General features: G+C 46.0%; 1 protein-coding gene across 1 annotated transcript; it reads right to left on the bottom strand.

Annotated features, from left to right (window-relative positions):
* Positions 1 to 294: 294 nt before the first annotated feature.
* Positions 295 to 22334, bottom strand: LOC108888498 (filamin-C-like). Its single transcript, XM_018684493.2, is given in 48 exon segments — positions 295 to 1008; positions 1180 to 1401; positions 1892 to 2110; positions 2215 to 2391; positions 2500 to 2632; positions 3489 to 3604; positions 3763 to 3900; positions 3983 to 4252; positions 4372 to 4620; positions 4734 to 4856; positions 4950 to 5102; positions 5203 to 5406; positions 5562 to 5726; positions 5855 to 6028; positions 6145 to 6273; positions 6417 to 6557; positions 6657 to 6756; positions 6865 to 6969; positions 6971 to 7107; positions 7229 to 7252; positions 7346 to 7535; positions 7623 to 7779; positions 7969 to 8092; positions 8201 to 8529; positions 8618 to 8780; positions 9612 to 9785; positions 9913 to 10510; positions 10609 to 10871; positions 10982 to 11099; positions 11206 to 11375; positions 11509 to 11599; positions 11692 to 11852; positions 12124 to 12247; positions 12425 to 12568; positions 12681 to 12794; positions 12885 to 13078; positions 13185 to 13321; positions 13411 to 13537; positions 13730 to 13867; positions 14776 to 14827; positions 14829 to 14977; positions 15071 to 15233; positions 15324 to 15401; positions 15530 to 15648; positions 15894 to 16044; positions 17149 to 17246; positions 18878 to 19126; positions 21544 to 22334. Coding segments are annotated over 48 exon segments (8118 nt in total). The 5' UTR covers positions 21920 to 22334; the 3' UTR covers positions 295 to 820.
* Between the last annotated feature and the right edge of the window lie 1908 nt (positions 22335 to 24242).

Below are 24242 nucleotides of genomic sequence, written 5' to 3'. Positions count from 1 at the left end.
TTATCCTGGGCTGTTTTATTAATGCAACACTAAATGGCGTTGTGTTAAAGGTAAATGAAGGGCTAATGGAGATTGGGTAGAGACAAGATGCAGGTCAGACGCTCAGCTGAGAGCCTCTGTGATCAAGAGAAAATATCCCGACATCTGCTCAGAGGAACGAGCCAACAGCAGTCAGAAAATAGCTGCGTGATTGAAACTATGAAAATCTAAAAAGTAAGAGATACCTCCTGCTGAACTAGGAAAGGGTCTGCCAGCACTGTGAGGAATCAAAGTCAATCGCTTTTGTCTGGAAAGTAAGCATTTAAATCTTTATTAGGTCTGCAAAGACTTACCAAAAATAGGTTAATATAACAAAAAAAAGTCATTTCTCATTCTTCTCAGACCATACAAAACCATATTGTATCACACTTACTAATAACACTGCTGATTATTCCAACATTTCTTAACAGTCATATATTATGCCATTCGTTTACAACACAACAAAAAGGAGAGGAGAAATTTTATGGACCAAGCAAAACATTTAACCATCATCACTAAAAGACTCATAAACCACACTGTTGCCCTTACATCACTCTGAATGTCGATGCTTACTTGTAAATGGAGTTAATACAAAACTTTGGCACAATAGATATTCTATCATCAAGAAAACTGTAAGCAGACGTTCTTGCAGGTTTTAGTGCATGTTGAGCATATTGTAATCCATTGAAGAGCGAAGTACTGGGGAGTCTGACCGATGTGTTCGCAGGATGAGAAGAAGCTAGTGGGTCAGTGGAGGAGGAAGAGGAGGAGGAGGAGGGATGGGACATTGGTGCAGTTTATTTTAGGGCACAACCACTTTGTAAGGGCTCCCGGGGACGTTGTCGTCGCCCCATTTGACGATGACGGTGTAGCTGCCCTTGTCCTTGACGGTGTAGGTGACGTTATAAAGCTTGTTGCCCATGTGCTTGACATACACCTCCTCGCAGGGAGTATGAGGTCCATGCACGCCCACCATCAGCATGTTGGTACCTGGACAGAGCATTAAGAGGGGGATTCAGTAATCGTGGTGTATAAAAGTTGCACAGGTGTGTGCATTTGTGTGTCTTTCAGCTCTTTGTTTTGGTTTACTCTCACTCATGAAACTGGCTTCCAGCATTAGCAGACAGATGTTTTTAGTAAAAAAGTTGCTGATCATCTCACCTGCTTTGCTACAGTCAACTGTGAAGTTGTTTTTCTGTCCCACCAGAGCCTTGGACAGCCCCGTTCCACGACAGACCACCTTGCTGGCGTCGGATGTCAGTTTGGTTGAGGTGGTGGATGAGGAGGCGCTATAACCGCCGCCCACTTTGGATGTCTTGGTAACTGTTTCGACCAAGACGGAGGAGGTCTCATGGAGGCTGTGTCCTCCAGACAGCCGGGCACCTGGAGGTGAGGAAGAGACAGAGAAAGAGAAAGGTTACCTAATGTCATCAAGGTTTAGTCCAGACATTACATAACACACTCAGCACTGGCAAGGACATGAGGGATGCAAAGATGCTGCTTCTCATGGGGAGAGTTTCCCTCCACAGAAAAGTGCAAGGGAGTGGACAAATGCCTGAGCTCAAATAGGAAAATATTTCATACCACTTTCAAATAAAGTGAACTTCAAGGACTCATGGGAATTCTTTTCAATCTTGAAAGTGTTTTTATGTTGCATCAGTAAAAAAAAAAATCTATGCACCAAGTAGTGACAGGAATATATTGCTGTAGTGCCAGGAAAAGACAACTTTTATGTAAGTTGTACACTGAGCAGTATCAACGCAGATGACATAACATTTTCCTGACTTCCACACTTTTTTCAGAGGAACATTTGTTTCATAAGCGAGACACTTGTCATCCACAGATCAGATGGGAGAATGACTGTCGAGCGGACCTGTGATTTTAGCTTTGAAAGGACTGCCCACTATGTGCTGTGGCCCGCCGTATTTGATGGTGATGAGATAGTTGCCAGGTGCCATGGGAGTGTAGGTGATCTTGTAGCCTTCAGGACACTCCCGACAGTCCATCTTAACCTTGGACGGCCCATCGATGTTGACAGATAGAGTGCCTGAGCCTGCGTTACAGGTCTTGACCACAAACTCTGAGGGTACGCCTGGAGGAGAGAAGGCAATATACTATATAATACTATATATGATATACAATTATACAGTATCAGCAAATACAATGCTTTTTTTTTGAGGTGGTTATAATATCTACCTGTGGTTCCTCCCTGGAGTCCAGCGCCATGTGCAGTCACCATGCCTGGGTCTCCAATCAGCCCTGGGTCTCCCACTCGCACTTTAAAGGGGCTTCCAGGAATGTGGCATCCATTGAACTTGACATCTATGGAGTGAACTCCATTCTCCCGTGGAATAAAGCGGATTGCACTCTTGTCTGAAGGCGCAAAAAGAGAGGTGGAGATGTTACAATCCTGTATACTAAAACATGATACTTAGAGGTTTAAAAAAAAAGCTGAATTCTCTGTACTCTTGAATTGCATACCGCTGTCAAGCTCAGTGACATAGCACTCCTCAGAAGAGCCGGACGGGGTGTGGACTTTGGCGTCTACCACACCTCGAGCCCCGTTACGCTGCACCATGAAGGATGCTTCTTGGTTTACCTTCAGGTCCTTCTCCTATAAGAGACAGGGAAGAGTATCATCAGAATATCTGTCTACGTGCATGTGTGTGTGTGTGTGTGTGTGTGTGTGTGTGTGTGTGTGTGTGTGTGTGTGTGTGTGTGTGTGTGTGTGTGTGTGTGATACCTCGAGGGACACAAAGCGTGTGACTCATCATGCCTGAACGAGAATAGATCGAGCGGTTGGGTGTGAGAGGCAGAAAAGGTCAGAGTTTACAGCGAGGCGTTTAGTGTTTTTGCCCTACAGGCGGACGAGCGGGTCCTAGCAGATATGAGAGGTAGTGTGACATTTTAAATGTTGGTCTGATATTGCACTTTACCTGGCTTCTAGTGGTAGGAAAAGCACTCTGAAGTGGCAATTTAGTTAACTAAAAATATATGTTTTTAGCATTGTTGGCAGTCGCAGTGGAAACTGTGAACGCAAATAAAACAAGCATCTGTGAAGTGAGGAGACCGACGGCGTGAGGTGTCGCAGGTATCTTTATCTCTTCGCTCTCTCTTTTCTTTCCTCCTTCCTCTCAGACAGAAACACAATCACACAGGCTAGCCGACTGCCCACACATAGCACAGCTTGTGTTGCCCCACATTAGCAAGGGACAGTTAATCCAGCCCTTCATCACTGGCCAGCATCACAGTATTATAGCAGCGGATACTGCTCCAGCACTGGCATTCAAGTACACCTCAAGGGCAAAGTGCTATTAGACAGGAATATCTACCAACCACTCGAACATTATGTTAAATGCAATCTGTTACAATCTGTGGCTGTGTACAAGTTGTGATATTATTTTTTGCAACAAAATAATATGGCATACATATGTGCGTGCGTGCATCTGTGTGTGTGCGGGTGATCTTACCTGAAGGCTTGTGACAGTGAGCCTGCGGGCCTCATCTGACAGAGTAGCAATCGGCACGATGAATGGGCTGTCAGGGATGTGCTCGTTGTTGAACTTGATTGACACCTCGTAGTCACCTGGGGAAGGAGACAGGTTGTTTACTTGCACCACTAAATGAACTGGAGGAAGTATGGAAGGATTACTGAAAACTTCAGCAGTTCAGAGACAAACAACGCTCAGATAAAAACATGCAAATGAGGACAAATTCTAAGCTTGACTGTGACAGAAGTTGTACCTGGTTCTTTCACTATGTAGGAGACTCCACAAGAACCATCCTTCCTGTCCTCGAAGGAGATTTCAGCCTTGCTGGGACCCTCTACAGCAATAGACAGACCACCAGCACCTGCCTCTCTGGTCCAGATACTGAACTCAGCTAACAGAGGTAAAACCAGGTTAGATCTGATTAACTATTTCTTGAATAGTACTTGTAGAAAACGAAAAAAGAGATTGCTTACAGGGTGCTCCAGCCACGCCCCTCTCCAGACCAGGTCCTCCTGCACGGACCTTGTGCGCTCCTCCCTCGCCCATGGGTCCCACAGTAAACTGGAAGGGGCTTCCGGGGACGTGCTGGCCTCTGTATTTGACATTGACCGTGTGGGGTCCAATCTCCTGTGGGATGAAGCGGACGCTGTAGGTGCTGCTCCCTCCATCCATGATGTCAGCATCCACCGTCTTCCCGCTGGGGCTGGTCACCTGAGCTGTCATGGACTGGGAACCACTCTCAACTGGTGAGGCAGAGCAGCACAGGAGGTTAGATACATACAAGACAAGATAGGCAGATAAAAAAATTAAATGTTACAAAATTATTACAATTCAAAATGGGGGTTTAAATTTGGACTCTCACCCTCAGGTCTGGCAGTGATGCCAGCAAAGCTGCTGAGGCTCTCTCTGCCCAGAAAGTCTCCGAAAACATCTCTAAACGGGCTTCCTCCTCCGCCCACCTGGGTGCTCTCCTCCACTCGTACCTCCCTCTTGGTCTCTCCACCGCGGGTTTTGCTGATCTCTGTGCGCTCAGTGCGGGTGTAGGTGTGGCTGCTGCGGGTGAATGTCCTGGTCAGCCTCTCCTGAGCTGAAACCATCTGGAACCAGTTTCCTGCAGCCAGGAGGAAGCGGTGAGAATACAAATGTGAGTGTAGAGCAGGTTCATTTATTTCAAGATGGTTGACCGCAGCCCTCTAACCACTTCTGACCGGCTCCTCTACTCACCTGGGATCTTGAGGTTAAGACCACATGTGCTGCCCACTGAGGCAATAGAAGACGCCTGCCTCTTCCTAGTAATACTCTCTCTGATCCTTCCTTCTCCGGTCACCTTCACTGTGAAAGGACTTCCTGCATGGGAAGAAATCAAACAATATATATTAACAGTTCTTTTATAAGGAGTAAAATATTTTATATTGCATTTTCCAGGTAAAAGATTCTAACCTGGGATGTGCTTCTCAGCAAACTTGATATTAACAGTGTAATTTCCAGGTTCTGTTGGACAGTAGGTCACTCTGCACGTCCCATCTTCTACATCTTCACAGTTGATATCCACTTTGCTCGGACCCTCAATTGATAACGCTAGACCTCCATAACCTAAAGGGAAACAGAGAAAGTTGGAAAAGTATTTGCTGCATCCGTATTTCTTGTAGCTGCATCTGCCACGAAGGTGAAACATGCCATCTCTAAGGCTTACCTGCATTTCTTATATCCACAAAGAATTCAGCCATTTCGAAAGTGTGTGCCTCCACCAGGCCTTTACCAAAAGCCTTGACTCTGCTGGCCTCGCCGATCTCTGACTGGCCAACCATGATCTTGAAAGGGCTGTTGGCTACGTGCACACCGTTCTTCCTCACGCTCACTTCATGTTCACCCACCTCCTTAGGGGTGAAGGAGATACCTGTGGACGTAAAAACGTATAGAGGAAAAAAAAATCAAGACAGAGAGCAGGAAAATGAAATCTGAATGCATCAGATGAATCCAACACTGTCTATGTTCTTATCTATGTTCTGCTCTCCCTTTATATTTTGTGTCTCTGGCAGGTGAATATCTCACCGAGGTGTCTGTTGGGCAGTCTCTTGAGCAGGCAGGGCTCCTCATTGCCAGATGGAGCTCTGATACTGGCAGTCAGAGAGCTCAGATCAGTCTCTGCGATCTTCAGGGACACGTCAGCCGCCGTGCCGACATTCAGCTGGGATGTTCTGGTTATGGAGTCATCCCCTTGACATAAAAAAGGTGGTTTAGATGTTTGTCGGCCCTTAAAACCTAATTTATGGCGTATGCAGCCACTATAAATACATGTCAGCAGCATGAAAAAAGTCAATGGGAGAAATAATTTATTTCCTCACCGGTGATCTTGGCAGTAAAGGGACTGCCAGGAATGTGCTTGTTGTCAAACTTAACAATGATGTTGTAGTCTCCAGGAGCTGTGGGCAGGTAGGACACGGTGCAGGTGCCGTCTTTGTTGTCCTTACAGGTGATCTCGGCCTTAGAGGGACCCTCCACCGCCAGTGACAGTCCACCTGAGAGGGAGAAAATACGCCCAGGTCCTTAGTTTTCTACATTGCGATGTTGCCACTGTATCACCACAGATGCACTGTGCTGTAGTAAATATCACTGGAAATGAAACATATATTACCCTCCCCTGCGTTCTTGGTGACCACAGTGAAAGTGGCAGCCTTGTTGACCATCCCATAACTCAGACCTGGACCATAAGCTGTCACCACTCCACTGTTCACAGCATCCACATAGAACTGCAGAGGGCTTCCTGCAGGGAATATAATCATTGGCAAACAGCAATTAGACTCTAGCTGTGTGTAGAGTTGTCTCAGTATGAGATATCTATTACAGAATAAGACAGCAAAACAACCTTAAATAAATCATGACTTTGTGATGTGGTGTGTCACTGACCTGGAATGTGGTTGCCATCATATTTAATGTCCATCTCATGCAGGCCTCTCTCTGTGGGCTGGTACTTGATTGTGATGGTACCGTCCTTATTGTCAGTGATATGCGGGCGGGAAGTTTTGCCTGAAGGCATCCGCACCTCACCTAGAAATGACAGCAGCATGGTTAAATGTCAGTGACCTAAAAGAGATGTTTTGTGGGCATGTGTGTGTGTATTGTTTGTTTGAGTGGTGTTTGTCACACCTGTGATTTCTCCTTGCTGTGGCGTGAAGGGGACGAGGAAGTTAACAGGACGGAAGAGAGGATCCACGGTATCGCGGGGGACGACTGGCTCATTTGTGGCCTGTCAATACAGAGAGAAGAGAAATTGTCGGTTTCATACGACTAAATGTCAGAACAAGAGGATGCAGGGCGCAGATCTGTGGCAGCCTTTTAACACTCCTTTACTCACCACAACATGGAAGGGGCTCTTAGGGATGTTCTGTCCCCCAAAGCGGATGGTAATAACATACTTCCCAGGTTCGGGGGCTGTGTAGTAAATGTCAAAGGTCCCGTCAGTGATTCTCCACCACGTCCATGTCCAGCTCCATCCCCTGTGGCGTCAGCACCTTGCAGGTCACCTTGCCTTTCCCAGCAGCCTTAGCATCCACGGTGATAACTGTATCCTCAGATGTCTGCAGTTTCTGAAGACTTGCTGTTAAGGGAGAGAGAAGGAAGAGGGAAAACATGTAAAGAGTGCTGAATAAATGCATGGATTCCTGGAAGATTTTCTACCAATGTAGTACATAAATAAAAACAAAGCCTTGGTTACTCACACACGCCATGTCCTCCAATCGACACTGGAAAGAAAAATAGCACAGCCGTGAGTATACATATAAAAACAAAACAACTAAAATCTTTATTTATCAGTACTATTTTGGCACTCTTTTTACCAGTGAGACGACATTTGCTGGCATCTCCTGTGGGCAGGGACTGGATGCGGTAAGGGGAGTAAGGAATCTCATCTCCTCCATATTTAATGGTGATAGTGTAGGGGCCTGTAGAGTCAGGTACGTATGACACAGTGTAGGTGCCGTCCCTGTTGTCCTGGATGGTTGCATTCTTTGGTTTGCCCTCGGGGTCCTGTCATGAGAGGATATTGAATTGTTTTAGATTGGCAACTTATGGTTCAAAAGCTAGAAATCTTTGAATGAATGTGGCTGAACCCACCAGAATCTGCACAGTGAGCAGTCCCTCTCCAGCATCACGGGCATCAATGGTAAACTCAACAGGCAGGCTTGCAGACACACCTTTGGTGTCTAGACCAGGGCCACTGGCGCGTACCTTGCTGGCGTCATGCCCAGGCTGTGACATTACCTTGAATGGGCTGTGGAAGAGGGACAAAGTATCAAGTGTAATTACTAAACCCAGCTCTACAAAAGACAGAAATGGGAACAGAAAATTTGCTGAGCGACTCTTTTCTCTCCTAAAATCCAGCCAGACAGAGGAGGGCTTTAATTAAGACATATCTGCACATTCTGCCTGGCTTAGTGGTTTCTTTAAACTCATACTGTACCTGTGTGGGACTTCCTGATCTGCATATTTGACAGCTACAGTGTAAGGGCCATCCTGAGCTGGGGTGTAGTGAACTGTGTGGGTGCCATCACCGTTATTTTTCACACCGACAGGCTCCACAGTCCCTGGAAATAAGACATTATGGAAATAATCACATACCACAACTCACTGATACCTATCAGGCAGAGAGTACAATGTTTATGGGTTTTTCTGTCTTTCCAGTTTGTCCTCACCTGTTGGGCCGTAGAGTTTAACATCCAGTGGGGCCTGTCCAGCCTGGGTACAGTCTACTGTGAATGTCTGAGGGACATGGGCTCTCACTCCAGCGCCCAGACCTGGACCTGTGCATTTCACTTTGCTGGGGTCCACAGGGTCCCTCACTGGCACACGGAAAGGACTGCCAGGGATCGGGTGGCCTCCGTAGTTAATGTTGACATCATAATCTCCAGGAGTGAAGGGGACATACTCCACACTGCAGCTGCCATCTTTGTTGTCTTTGCAGGATATTTTTGCCTCTGAGGCTCCCTCGATGGTCAGGCCCAGGCCGCCTGTACCAGCACCCCTGAGAGATAAGGCAACACATTTATTTGGCTGCACATATTTGAGTTAAATCTCCACTGATTTCTCCTTTAAATGTGATGCAACAGTACCTGGTCTCCACAGTGAAGCAGTTGGGCTTGTTGGTTATTCCTCCCTCCAGACCTGGTCCATAGGCACGGACCCGGGTCGGATCACATCCCTCCACCACAGAGACTCTGAAGGGACTCTTGGGTACAGGCGCGTCATCGTACAGCACCTCAATCAGATGCATTCCTGCACACAAACAGACACACGAGTTCAAAATGTGATATCACACCACCCTGCCTGAGTGTTGTCAAAGCAAGCAAATATTTTCTGTTACTGCCACTTGCTTTTAATTATGGGGCAGACAAATTCCCTTTTAGGGAGATAAACATCTGTTTATTTATAAAAGACCCCATCTAGAGTGCAGACGCTCTGGTGAACGTACAAGGAATTACATCTGTTCCCTATTCATTATTCTGTTACAACATTTTTCTGACAGAGCCCTCTCAGTAGGCCTATATGCCAGATTCCCAGCCACGCTGCTATGATATTAGAGCATGTCTGGTGGTGGAGAAGTGCTCTGTGATCTCTTTGCTTTGTGTTATAGGTCTCTATTAATATCCCCTGTCATTCCCCTGCTGTATTGCTGTGTGCAGGCAGCCTTCAGCACACATACCTGCCTGGTTAAGAGCTTCTGTTCCAGAGCACACTATTTATAAAACAGAGCCTGTCTGCCTGCCTCTCTGCCTCCCTGCTCTGTGCCCCTCAAACCATTGCTTCACTGCATCATTCTGTATTTATACCCCTTTCTCTCTTGCTCTTTCCTTTCCCACTCTCCTGCTTTATTCCCAAATGGCGCCCCACGAGCACCTGTTAGTGATTTCTCTGTCTGTATGTATGCACTCTTTCAGACAGGCTGTCTATGTAAAACCCTTGTTTATCTGTAGAAATAGAGGTTTGTAGGTTTGTTTCATTTTTTTAAACTTTTTAACTTCAGTGTCTCTCCACCTTATGATCCTTTAACTGCATCAATTAACATAGTTAATTGGCATAATTGGATATTTTTCTCTATGCCCCTACCATCCTCGAATGCTGTGTACTCCACTCTGTAGGTGCCGTCTCCCTTGTCAGTGATGTAGTTTTCTGTGTTGGTGCCGGAGGGGCTGATAATGTGAACCTTCACATGACTTCCTCCAACCTTATTGAGGGCGCGGGCGTCAACGATGAAGTGGGTTGTGACTTCTCTGAGGACCCCTGGAAACAGAAAAGCCCTTCAGGTGATTTGTTGAAAGAGTCTAACATTGAACACAGTCCCAACACTACACATGATAACTATACTGATTCATGTGTGCATTGTTTTAGGCTTAGGGTTCTTGATTACCTCTGGGTTCCACTCCTGGCCCGTAGACATGCACCCCGCTTGTGTCCACAGAGGGCTCAACCTGCAGGACCTTGGGAAACTGAGGAATCATGTGGCCGCCATACTTGATGGTGATGGTGTGTGTGCCATGGAAGGGTGGGATGTACGTCACGGAGAACATCCCCTCCGCAGTTTTCTGGATGTGCACTTCGGCTTTAGCCCCAGTCTCCGACACGATCTCGATGGTGAGCTCAGCGTCGCCAGCTCGGGTGCAGTCCACGGTGAAGGTCGCTGGTTCGCCTGCCTTGGCCCTCTCCAGGCCAGGACCACTAGCCGTCGCCTTGCTGGGGTCAAAGGCTGGGCGCACCGCAGCTTTGAAGGGAGAGCCAGGGATGTGCTTCTCTGCGAACAGGATGTTGATGGCATACTCCCCAGCCTCGGTGGGAAGGTAGGACACTGAGCATGTTCCATCACCGTTGTCCTGACATTCAATTTTAGCTTCACAGGGACCCTCCACAGTCAGGCCCAGTCCGCCTGCACCAGCTCCCTTTGTGTCAATGGTGAATGGAGCAGGTTTACCCACAATGCCTCCCTTCAGGCCTGGGCCATAGGCTCGCACCTGTGATGCAACAGTTAGGTTAATTTTTGAGATGTTGTTTTAGAAATAGACAGTGTGAAAAACTACTACTACATGCAGCTGTTTTTTTTTTTTTTTACCTTCGAAGGATCAGCGGGCATCAGTGCCTCAACCCCAAAGGGGCTTCCCATCACCGGGTTTCCATCATAGCTGACATCAACCTTGTACTGCCCCTCCTCTGGGGGAATATACTTGACACTGTGAATGCCTTTGGCTTTGTCGGATTCCAGCTTGCATGGGATTGGACGGCCAGAGGGTGAGGTCATCTTCACACCTACATTGCCCTGCCCGCCAGCACCCTTTGTGTTAACTGAGAACTCCTGATCCTTCCCAACCTCCACTTCTGCAAGAAAGATAAACATGAAACACTTAACCTTTGCTATTAACTATACTACTAACTACTATTTTTACATTGTACATGTAAGAGCGTAGAATGAAGTGTTTGTAACTTACTGGTGTCTAATCCCTCCACTTTCACCTTTCCAATATCCAGAGGTGGTGCTACTGTGATGTGGAAGGGGCTCTTGGGAATGGGATCTCCTCCATGAGTCACTGAAATTGCCATGTTACCCTGAAAAAAAAACAGCAGAAAAAGAATGAATATTTATTGATTTGGGCTATTATTGTGAATAATCATGTTCTAATGGTATTGGGCTTCAAACAGAAGCCCACGGTACCTGTTGAAGAGCTGTGTACTTGACGGTGTAGGAGTAATCGTGGTTATCGATGATCTCAAAGTCACGAACCGCCTCTCCTGGGCCTGATGCTGCAAAATGCACCTCAGGCTTGGCCTTGCCAGCTCCCTTTGTGTAGATGGTGAAGTGGGTTGGAGTGCCCACCTCCACTCCTGAAACACACATGTTTTGTCAGCGCTATCAATCTTAGTCAAATCAGGTGATCTCTGTGACACTGAAGTACCATTGTGGGTGTTTGTTGCAAATGAAGCTTACATTTAGTGTGTTTGGTCACTTGTATCTCACCTGTCTTGTTGAGTCCAGGACCCTCTGCTCTCACTTTGCCAGCATCATGGGAAGGATCCACTTTGACTTTGAAAGGACTGATGGGAATTTCCTGATAAAAATCAAGTGTGAGAAAATTCATAAGAAAAAAACTGATAAATATAAATACATCAGCCTCTCTTCCACTTAAAACTGCATTCCTACCTGGTCAGCAAACAGCACCATGATGGTATATCGGCCTGGACCGGGGGGAGTGTACTTGACAGTGAAGGTGTCATTGTCATTCTTGATGATGTCAAAGTCGATGTCTGCCTCGGCAGGACCGACCACCCCAGGGGCACACTTGATTCCAATGCTGATGTCCCCTAATGGTGCATAGCGATGAGCACAGGTCATGAAGGTCATTCAAAAGTAGACGATCTGAATAAATAGAGGCAGTCCATCCACTGCCTGGAGCTTTCTTTAAATACATTTTATACATTTCAAACAACTCAACCTCACCTTGTCAGCTCAACCACAAAAACTCACTCATTCTGTTCATTCTGTGCTTTATATTTTGCAACATTCATATTAAGAGTAAGCTAATCTCACAAGTGTTTTTGTAACCACCCACATAATCTCCCGGTACGTACTCACCTTGACCAGCCTCACTGCAGTCCACAGTGAAGTATGTTGGCTCGTTAGCCTTGAGCCCCGTCTTCTCCACTCCAGGCCCATAGACCTTGACTCTGTCTGGATGAGAGCCCTCTCCAACCAGCACCTAATGAATTCACAGTGTACTTGAGGCAGAAGCAATTGGTTGAAGTAGAACTGCTGCAATCCTCTTACTTTGTCTTTATTTGCTGGAGTATCATTATATCAAATTGACTGAATTTAAATGCAGTACAGCTGTGTGTGAGTATGTGTGTGTGTGTGTGTGCATCGTCAAGTTTCTTACCCTGAAGGGGCTGTTGGGCACGTTGACCTCCCCCCAGGTGATGATGATGGTGTGTTTAATGGGCTTGACAGGAGTGTACACACACAGATATGTGCCATCTCCCTTGTCAGTGATCTTGATGTTGATGGTGCAGCCTTCAGCATCCTTAGTGGACACAAAAGCATGTCAGTTCCCAGTCTGTACAGCCACATGCAGTATAAATGATGTGTTCCTATAAATAACCAATGAAGGTTTCACAGACTGGTGCTCTCCATACCTGAGCGTAGATCTTGAGGTGACCCTTTCCAGCCATGCGGGCATCGATGGTGAATTCAGTTGGTTTGTTCACGATGACACCAGTGGGCTGCAGACCTGGTCCATAGGCTTTCACCTTTTATTGAAGATATAGTTAGAAAAGATCACCATGGTAACCGGGTTTATCCTCATATGTAAGGCTTATAACTCAGAGAGTGGGAATTACCTTCTCAGGGAAGACGTCATTGGCTGCAGGGAGGATGTGGGCCATGAAGGGACTGTCCTTGATGTCCTGATCATCACAAATGACATGGACGGCGTAGTCACCGGGCTCAGTGGGCCAGTAGCGTACGTCGCAGGAGCCATCGCCCTTATCATCACACTCGATTTTAGCCTGTGATGGGCCCTCGATGGAGAAGCCTGAGCGAAAGAAAGTATTCCCACATTTAGAGCTCAGGTTTGAAAATGTAAAAAAAAAAATCCACTTTTGTTTTGTAACAGCTCGTATCACTTGCACACATCTCACCCAGAGTTCCAACTTCAGTCCCGATAGCCTCTACTACAAAGTCAGCAGATTTTCCCACCATGCCGGTCTTCAGACCAGGACCCCAGGCCCTCACCTTCTGAAAACCTGCCTCCGCACCCACCTCCACTTCGAAGGGACTGCAGCACACAAGAGCACACAATATTACCTATCGTGAATGTGAATGTGCACCATTAATGAATAGCTAAAGGCATCAACAGGACCCTACCTGCGGGGAATGGGCTGGCCTCCCCAGGTGATGTTGACTGTGTATTTACCAGGCTTAAGGGGGAGGTATTCACATTCATACACACCGTTTCCTGCGTCTCGCACCTTCACTTGCTCCTCTGCTCCAGCTGAGGATTAATAACAGATTCAGTATGGATTCTTATCAAGCCAAAGAGGCATTTTATACATTTTGTAATATGTAACCTACACCTAAGTGAACACAACCCTGCAGACATAAAACCCAAACATAGGAAGTAATTCCAAAAATGTACGAGGAGGAGTGAGGACTGATGCAGAGAAGAGAGAGCTGTCTGACTCACTTGGTCCTTTGACTGAGACGTTCAGTGCTCCGCTGCCAGCTCCCTTGGTGAAAACTTTGAAGTCTGCAACCTCCTTTACTCTCACGCCTTTAGGCTGAAGGCCTCTGCCTGTAGCTCTGCAGGCGTTCGGGTTCGTGGCTGAAAGGAATAACAACAAGGGTGTAAGAGAGAAATATTTAGCAAAGCAAAAGGCAACTGAGAGTAGCCAGCGGTTCACAGCGATGTTAGTAGCAAAGACATTAAAACATACAATTCAAATGGGATTCCTTAAAGGTTGACTGACAGAACCTGAAAATGAGAATGATGCTTTTTGCAGCACAGATAACACAAAGTACAGTGTTGAATGGGATACTGACACATTCAAGTGCATCAAGGGAGCTTCTGACAACATTTCAGTCAGTCACTCAGAAATGTTGACTGCAGGCTTTAACTGAATGCTGGCTGATGCAAATTTAGATGCGATGTAAACAAACATGTCAACAGCACAAGCGAAGATATTTAACAGAAAAGAACAAAGTAGACAGAAATGCAAACAGGGACAATCTGTAAACTATCTGTACAACATTGCATCTCATCTCTCTGAGTTTCAACCATCAAGCTGCAGGGCGCAAGAAAAAGCACCGGATTGAGCTGCAGCACCAGAGTCTAAGAGAAAGCACAGAGGGGCATCGACAAGGAGCGGCATAGGGAAAGGGCTGGGGGGGTTTGTATCTGGCTGAGCAATGGGTGCAGGCTCCTTCCCAGCAGACCATACTAACTTGGGCGGCCGGGTTTTGGGGGAGGGGGAGGGACCCCCTTCCCACCCTTCACTCCAGGAGGGGTGCGCACTGACTGAGGGATTATCTGCTGTGGCACTCCCTTGGGAGGAGCAACGGGCAGAGCTAGAAATGACAGATAGGAAGGGGTTATCGTATCTATTGGGTGGCTTTTCCCAGGGAGAATAAAGATGAGTGTAGATTGTGATGGATAGAACACCCTGACACTAACAGCATGCTAAGAAATCTGATTTGTCTGACAGTAATTTACAACGCAGACAGATGGCTCACCCTCTGTGATGTTGACAGTGAATGGGCTCTTGGGGATCTCCTGGCCTGCAAACGAGCACGTGGATAGTGTGAGGGCCCTCCAACATGGGACGATAGGTGCAACGGAAAACACTGTCACCCTTATTCTCCAGGACAAGCTCGACTGTGTCCTTCTTCCCCTGAGGATCGACGATGACCACGCTGACGTCGCCATGACCGGCACCTGAGAGTGACAGAAAAATAATCAGCTGTCAAATGACGAAATTGATGCACAATACATGTCAGTATGCAAAGTGGTTGAATTTTCCATACTTACCGGCTGTGTAGATGTCAAAGTAGGTGGGTTTGTTGGCCACATTGCCTGTAGTCTCCAGACCTGGTCCTCTTGCATGGACTTTGCTGGGGTCACCCATAGCCTTTGCCACGTTCACTGTGTAGGGGCTCTTGTCAATGTCCTGACCAGCAAACAGCACTTTGACCTATGAATAAAAAAGCAAAACACACCTTCAGATACAATGGTTTGTCCTTAATGTGCATAATAAATAGAGATAATAGTGGCTAGGTCTTACCTTGTGGACACCCTCAACTTTAGGAACATATGTGACAGTGTAGGTTCTGTTTTTGTCATTGTTGGGTTTGACCTTAGCCTGGAGATAATGTAAGAGAGGGTTAGATAAAGGTAAGTTTGAAACTTTTAAACCTAGCACCAGGATTATCTGAGAAGACAAACAGGCTGTATGATATTAATATTCCTTGTAAATACAGTATAACTTGCCTCCTCTTTGTGTCCCTCAGGATCCTCCACATAGACCAGAACCTCACCACTTCCAGCTTCAAGAGTTTCCACAGTGAACACAGCCGGTTGCAGCACCTTGTTGCCATGAGGTTCAATACCTGTAACGTAAATGTAAAGAGTGTGGGGTTTAACATCCTTAGCACCAGGCAACAAATTAGACACAAAAAAGTACTAAAACGTTTTATGAAAGTAAGGTGCTTGTACTTTTGCTAAGATCTCTATGTGGTACTGCTGTCTAACATTGCTGCTTTGATATTCAGGACTAAGAAAGGGAGCAATATTCATTAAACTTTCATGCTGCTCAAACAAATTGTTGTGAACTGTGCAGGTGTGGGCTACCCACCTGGTCCATAAGCTTTAACCTTGTTTGGGAAAAGCTGTTTGGGCCTGAGAGGAGCGCCAGGCTTCAGTTTTGCCTTGGGGAACTGAGACAGGTAGGTCATCACTGAGTGCTCGTCCACATCTGGGTCCACAATCTCCTCAGGTGCAATCACCTACAGCACAGAGAGACAACTGGTGTTAATCACAAAACATGGCTGTGTGAATATCTCTCTGGGTTGTAATTGAGAAATATAGATAACTTCCTGCAACAGCTGTGACCATGAAACAAAAAATGCCATAGCCTAATTCATGTTCCATTTGATTGTATTGTCATTTGTGAGAAGGGAATGGTTGCTTCTTTATACAGCTTTCCTTTATTAAGCATAGTGCAATTGGATTTAACAAGGATTAAACTTATTCATTCTCTCCACCTCTGACTTCTCTCTCCCTTGCAGAACTTGTTTGCCTGTCTATCACACAGTGGCACAAAGCCATGCTCTATGCCGGTTATATTTAACCCCAGGACAGCAGGGTTAAGGATTGTTGCCTTCAATAAGCCAGCCAGGAGGGATTTATCCTGAGCCAGACCTCTCCCACATCTCCTTAACACCACCACACTGGAATCCAGCCCCCAAGCCTGCAGATCCATGACATACACCCCCCAGCTATCTCACCAATGCTAAGCCTCATGGAGAATAGCTAACCCTGTGTCTTAGACAAACAAGTAAACAACCTGCATAGTGCACATGACAATATGGAGACTCAGAGTCTTACAAGCGGGGCTGGAAATACCGTGCTCTTGCTCTGTTCACATTGTTATTCTGATGAGCACAGGCATATTTACACCTGTGTACTGGTGGCCGGCTCGGAAGGTGTTAAGAAATCTCACACCTCCACAAATTCACGAATCCACCAAATAAAACTCCTACACACTCACTCGACTGAGAGCTACAATAAAGTAAATGGAAATATTAGAGCTGGGTAATAAATATTTCATGATACCCTGCAGCATGATCTCCCTGGAAAAACACTGGCCTCTATATCATACACAGTACTGCCTTTTTTTCAGTTCATTGCAGCCTCATAGGTGTATGTACATGTAGTCAGGCATGTTTGCATTTGTAAATGTGTCTTGGTGCTTGCTTTAAACTGCTTGGAGATGATTGGTGTTTACTGCATGTGTATCCACTGACTGTAAATTATGTTCAATCCATTTATCTGACTCAGCTCAGCAAGCTAAAAAGCAGTTTGTGACTGACATCTCTCTTGCATCTTACCTGAGGCACACCCAGCCAGTCGTCAGCTTGCTGCATGGCTTCCCTGGCATTCTGCACAGGCTGGTTTGGGTCCCACTCCGCCCAATCAGGACACAAACCTGGTGGGATGCAAACGGGGCAGATTAGACAATTCTGCACAGACGAATGCAGGCAGCATTTGCACTGTGGTTGCTATAATAAGGCCACTTGGGTTGTCGCTACTATCTCTCCAACACCTCCGACTACAACATTGCATGACCTTACCCACGCTGCCGCGGCCCTGTGAATTCAAAACGTGTGACAATGAAGGTGTCTCTTGACTGTTTAAAAGGAAATAACCCCAACAGACGCTCTGGAACTTTCACTGCGGCTAAAGCTAGCTTCCTCTGTGCTGCTAATGCCTAAATTGGATTAGTGTCGGCAATAGAGTGGCCGCTCACTCAACAGGTCTGTGCAGGCACACCATAGAATATTATTATCCAATTAATATAGACATGAAACCACAGTATTAACAGGGCTGAGTCTATATGCATCTGCAAGCAGGGAGCGTGCAGTGACAATAGAGGGAAAAAAAAATGAAGCTGTCAGCTGGGAGGCTCAGGGTGGGCCTTCCTCCATATTACTTACATGAATCAGTGTTCAGAAGTGACCTCAGCTCTGGAGTAAAACTAGTTAATGCAACATCACTGTGGTACCAATGGAAAAAGGTGTATGCGTGCTCTCTAAGAATATGGTAGATATATTAAGATGCAATTGTGGATATCTGCCTGTTGTTTAAATTATTTCTTTCTTCCTGTTCTGGCCAATTAACTTGTTTTGCACATTTGTATGTGATTTAAAAGCAGAGTCTCTGTGTTTCTGTGTTTTAGGTTAGACTTAGTTTCGTCAGTTACCCTGCTGTTTGGTATTAGCTGATGAAACAACAGAACCTTGTATGGTCACTGTTGCAGCACAGTGTTTGAAAGATGTGTCTCCTCAGATCAATGGCTCATGTAAACACAGTTAAACATGGTGTTCTACTCTTCTCCTGCTACTCCTCCACCTTTTCATTGTGTGGAGCACAGTTAGGAGAGAGACTCTCTACTGTTCAGTGTTGGAGGCTGAAGCCTAAATTGGCAGTGACTCAAACTGTGGTGTTGCGGACCTTGGATGTGTGGCTTAGGCACCTCCCTGTGACAGATCACTCTGCATTTTGATGCAGAGCCAAGCATCCCCCTTGACAGAGGAGGAGGAATGGTGCCCAAATTTGGGGGTGTTGTGCAGCAGCAAGGCTATAAACACTAAAGCCAGGCTCGGGCCTCAGGGTCCGAAACCGTAAGAGTGAAAGCTTCAGTCACTGTGGGACAGCTGGCAGGGACGTCCTCCGGCCATCAGCAACCCCTCTACAACCCACTGACACTGCCTGCTCTCCAGAGACAGATTACACTCACTGACATAAGAATCTGAATCTGGATATGTGTGTGTGCCAGTGTGTGAGTGTGTGAGTATGTGCTCCAGAAAGTTTGAGAGATATACAGCCCTCATTTCTAGATGAGGAGCAAAGGAGACAAATTCTCCAGAGGAGGTGATACTGTTTCACTGTTTCAAATATATTGACTGACACATGCTTGACCCCAACGTCCATAGCAACCAAGCAAAACCGCCATATACAACAAGCCTGTCAACAGGCACTGCACATATTCTGACTCAGCACTTTACTCCGCCCCAAGGCCTGTAGACTCAGCTGAGGCCCTTACAAGCTTCTTCTTACCTGGGGCACAGTTGTCGACCAGAGCTCCCAGGGCTTTGCCGTCCCGCCAGTCACGGTTGAAGTTGTTGATGGGAAGCTGGGGCACTTTGTTCTGTATCCAGCCCAGCAAGCGCTGTTTTGGGGTCAGCTTCTTAGTTTCCTCGTCATCCTCGTCATCCCACATGGGCATGGAGATAGAGTAGTGAAGGATGAGAGTCCAGATAAGACCCAGGATCAGCTTTAGATTCCCATCCACAATGGCTTTGCTATCTGTAGTTGGACAGAAGAGACAACAGTGTTCATGAGGACTTAGAACTTCCAAAAAGTTCCCATAATGCACCATGCCTAATGATATTGGGTCATCTACTAGTTAACTGCATCTTTCAGCTGTATTCTTAATTGTTTATGGGCCGTTCCTACTGGTTTAAATCCTGCATGCTGTGTCACTGAGCAAGGCACCTTAATGCTAAACCATAAGAGATTAAGACCTGTGATATATACATAAGTTTACTACATCAAAACAGTCCTTCTTTGCTGTTTGCAGAGTTGACCAGGCTATTCTGAGAAGAAATATAAACAATGATGATTGACTGCTGAGGAGACAAGAATCTAATGCTCCTCACTGCTTCCCTGGAGCCCCTTTCTCTTAGACAGCTGTCTGGCTGAGGACCCCTGACAATCTGTCATCCAGTCACAATGGTACTCTGAAGACAGTGACAGCTGGGGATATGTGGAAGTGGATCCCTCTCTGCATAAATACCACTTGGATTTCAATTACCTCCAAAACTTATAGCGCTGGCGTGTGATAAATCAAATAGACGGAGATTAGATTTATTGACAGCAAGCACGCAGCTCCTTTTCCCCCTGAAGTTCTCAGAGGAAAAGTTTGTCAAATAAGCCGTTTTAAATCCACTCTAATTTAGAAATTCAGCCATTTAAGCTGAATAACCTCTGAGGAGCGGTAGACTTTAATGTTACATCGACTAATCTTGTTTGATACACTCCAGTTAATTCTGTAAGACTTTAATAACGGAAGGACTTTGATGCCAGTTGTTTATCACAAGACTGTTTTATTGAGACTATTTATCTTTTCATAGATCGGCAGCCTCTTTCAGAGAGGGTGATGTTTGATGTGTCATCGTTTGACTGGCACAGGCAGGTGGCACGATGTGGCACAGTGTGGTTTTGATCCCGCCATGTCCGGCTTTAAGGGCAACTGTGTGGTCAAAGAGACATCCATCAAATGGTATCTGGTTACACACTGTGACACATGCGCTACTAAGCCTGTGGTGATTTTTTTAGTGTCGCTGGGTCACCGTAATAAGACTGAGACATCATCTTAAGAGGGCTGCATTGACCCACTAGAGCTACGTGCGGGAGGAGGGTGCTCGGAAGTAAAATGCCAGGGCTTCTATTATCATGCCCCATTTCTGTCAAAACAGTCTGACCCAGAGTGTGTCTGTACAGCTGCGGCAACTGTGCCAGGCACTCACGAACATATTAAGCCCCAGACACACCATCCTGGACACAAGTACAGGTCTGCAGACTTTGAGGTAATATCTGTGATTGTGACCTTTGCCCGCCTGCGATCGGGAAGACCCCCGAGGATTGAGACTGCCATCCAGAGTTTCGCTCTGTGACATCATCCTACACACACACACACTTTGAGACAAACACACTCAGCGTATGTCCGGACTGTGGCCTTCACAGTCCGCCGGCCAAAGCCTCAGCCACGCCGGGAATTTCACTCAAGTGTGTGGCAGGATCATTAGTCACCAAAACAGAAAAATACTCTGTCAAAAATTTAATAACTACTCTCCTGCATGAATTGTGTGGTTGTCTACAGGTGTGTAATTAAGCCATAACTCTTCATACTGTGCTACTAGTTTCTCCTCGGTTGTTAAATAGTTTGAAGAGGTGGTATCCTGTTCACTCTGACGGAGTGAAGTCCTCCTGTTGTGACTCTGTGGATGTGACACAAATTCCGCAAATCCACTACAATTTAATGTAACTTCAGCAATCTGTAACTTCAGTCTGATCCCCAAATCCCAGATAATCCTCACCTCACAGGAGCTGCTGATGGCTCTGGACAGGAATCGGCTGTCAACGCAGAGCCCCCAGTGAGTCGCTCTGACCTCTGACCCGTGGGAGCATGTGTGTAACTGCTGTCTGCATGTATAAACTGTATCATTCTCATTAACGCGGTCCTAGTGAATTTCCAGCCAGTAGTTGACCGCCATCGCTGCAGCAGGAGTTAGCTAAAGCGATACTATGGAGCAGCTAGGCCTTTGGCCCTGACACAAGTTAATGACCTCAGTGACACCTCTGCAGTAACTTTCCAATACGCTGCTGACCTCCCCACCCCTACCCTCAAGCTCAATGCAGCTTTCCAGAGGCCTGTGAAAGCCATGTGTCACTGCTGGCTGACACCTGGGCTGATAACATACCAACACAGCAGCTACAGAATGTGAATGTGTTTGTCAAGATATGGCAGTCGTAAAAATATCCAAAGATATGAAATGCTGTTGTCACGGCTCAACTTTTAAATCTGGGCACACACAGTCAGTGTCAGTGATCATGAATGCCTCTTGTTCCTGTCTAATAATAGCTGGATAACTTTTTATGTTTGCATTTCACAGCTGAATTGTTTCCATTTGCAAAGCCATTAAAGCTGGAGAACAACTCACCTATTGAGACCAGCTTGATGTGCTCTCTGTCCAGGAACTCTAGTGCCACAGAAACATTTTCCAGTTTCATCTGACGGAAGTTGGGTCTCACGTGGTGCTTTCTGTACATTTTCTTCTGGCTCAAAACTTCCAGGAGCGAGATGAGCTTCAGCCCATCACTAAAATCCTTCTGCAGGTCGGTGATGGTCTTGTTGACGCACTTGAGGTGCTCGTTGCACCACCTGGTGAAGGTGTTCTGCTGGATCTTCTTCCATGGCGCGTCCTCGGCCAGGTCCTTCTCCGTGGCTGGCATCTCGTCGTCCTCCTCTTCCCCAAAGTCAGTGGCCTGGTAGTACTGTGAAGGCAGCTGCTCGTCGCTGTAGTTATTGCTCATCATGATGGCTTTTTCCGTGTCCACTTTTATACCTCGGTGACACTTATGTGTTGAATTGTGCGCTCGGCAGCGCAGAAAACTTTTCGCGGGTCGATGACAAGCACGCTCTCGCGGAGGAAAGTTCAAACTTCGATGAGTTTAAAAAGCAGCCTTGAGATTTTTCGGGTGTACTTGCGAAGAAGCCACTTATGTCAGGGCAGTGATGGATTAAATGCTCCGATTTACAACGTGCAAGGCAGCTGGTCGTCGCTTTTTTTTTTTTAATTGGCACCCTCTTGACAAGTCGGTCCTTTCTAATATGGCCCCGAGAAGAATGCCGCTTTTTGAAAAATGGAGTCTGGTGGCAGGTGAGCTGGATCAGCACTGAAGGTAGTTGACTCTGAGCGTGTTTAACTTGACTGTTGAGAGAGGAGAGACACGGGTTTATAAAGGACCCCGGGCCACGTCACTCAGCCTCTGTGATCATAGTCTATTTGTTAATCCAGAGGGATAACTGGAGTCGGGGGTCGGTTTACGGGGAGGATGGGGCAGGGATTGGTCAGACCCCGGGCAGCGCAACAGTTGTGGCATGCTCCTTATTTTTAGGCGCTCCTATTTGGGAGCCTGGGGGGGCTGGGACTTACCGATTGTTGTGAATGTATGTCACGCTCAGGGTCCAAGCGGCTGAACAATTGAGCTAAGAAAAGAAAGTGAGAAGAGTCGTGAGTATCTCTGTCTCAATAAACTGTCACTTTACAGAGGGTGCTTGTCCAAAAGTGGGATTTTTTACACATCAAATTCTGGCGCTGGGGCCCTGCAGAGACACATGTTAAAGGATGAGGTCATCCTGGTGAAGATGAAGCAACTGCATTACGTGTGTTTCACATCTATCTGCCACCACTGAGTGAAATGCAGTGTCCTGTAGACAGCAAAGGTCAACACAAGCTCAGGGAGAGTTACAGGAAGATGCTGAAGGAAAACAGTTTGTTTAAGGTTGGATACATTATTAAATCGTTTTTCTGCACTCTCAAGCAATGGCACAGTATTTAAATATACTGTAAGAAATGTGATAAGTTATGTGATCCACAAGAAACAAGAACTCACACAACTTTCAACTCACAAAACTTAAATATATATATATATATGTATATACCATGGTTTATGCATTTAAAATGCTGTTTTCAGGCCACCCAAGAATCTTTTTGGCAGAAACTGAGGTGTCAGTGTAGAAAAATTGATCATCTAAATATAAAATGAGTCAGTGTCAGTGAATACTGTTTTTGCTGCAGGTTTAGGGGACTGTCATGGTGTTGTGACTCAGCAGTCAGTGACATGGCAGAGACACCAGATGCCAGCACCGGCCTTGATGAAGTAGTGGGAGGTAAGAATAACTTTGACACATGCAGAAAGCATTCCAGGGATACTCAGTCTGGACACAGTCAGGGGTCCCCATGTTGACCCCCACACACACACCATGTACTAAGTACTTTACTTAGAGTTTTTGTTGGTTTTTTAAGTGATTTTTTAACAAACTACTCTACATGCAGTGAAGTCATTGGCGTACATTTAAATGGTCTCACACTTTTATTAAGTCAGAGCCTCCTAGAAAGCTCAGGTCATCTCAGTGGACTCAGAACTCTTTATGAGTCTGCTTCCATCAGGACACAGATTTTACCCCCTGTGTTTTGGGAACAAATTGTCCCTCGGGCATGTCAGAGCTTTACTCTGCTCTACTCATAGAACAATCTGGGGAGGTACAGTAAGACCTTGGCATTGTAGAATAATTTCATGCTCATCTGAAGCATGTGCCAGTAATAATTAAGGAAAACAATGTGTTATCTCAATTCTAACAGTTCTGTCATGAGGAAGTAAGGCGGCAGTAATTAAATACTTCTATTTATCATCTCTCCATAAAAGCATTTAACAAAAATGTGATCATTTGTAGCTACAAAAAATGTGCTGTCACAAAATCAACATCTGTCACAGTTTGAGTCAGTTACATGATAACATACTGATTAAATGATATTGCTTTTGTCCATATCCCCCACCCTTGATGGGAAATATAAAGCAAATGTGAATAACTAAAGTGAAACTAAATCACAGAACTGCATCTGTTGACCTGGACACTGTTCACTCGGCATTATGTATCTCCAGAGAATAACCATGGCTGCTCTCTCACAGTCAGCTTTCTTTTTAATTAGCTTTTTCCCTGTTAGTCAGTCAGTTGAATATATTAAATATTTAAGAAGGGATTTGGGGTGAATTTGTTAGACAGATACGCTGGAGGCCAACGGCCAGCTGATTAGGTTTCACAGGTGATCTGGATCTGACATTTTGACCGTTAAGA

Source organism: Lates calcarifer, linkage group LG10 (assembly GCF_001640805.2).
Source record: "Lates calcarifer isolate ASB-BC8 linkage group LG10, TLL_Latcal_v3, whole genome shotgun sequence".
NCBI classification, from domain to species: Eukaryota; Metazoa; Chordata; class Actinopteri; family Centropomidae; genus Lates; species Lates calcarifer.
The sequence above is the reverse complement of the archived record's forward strand: the minus strand, read 5'-3'. Positions and strand labels throughout refer to the sequence as shown.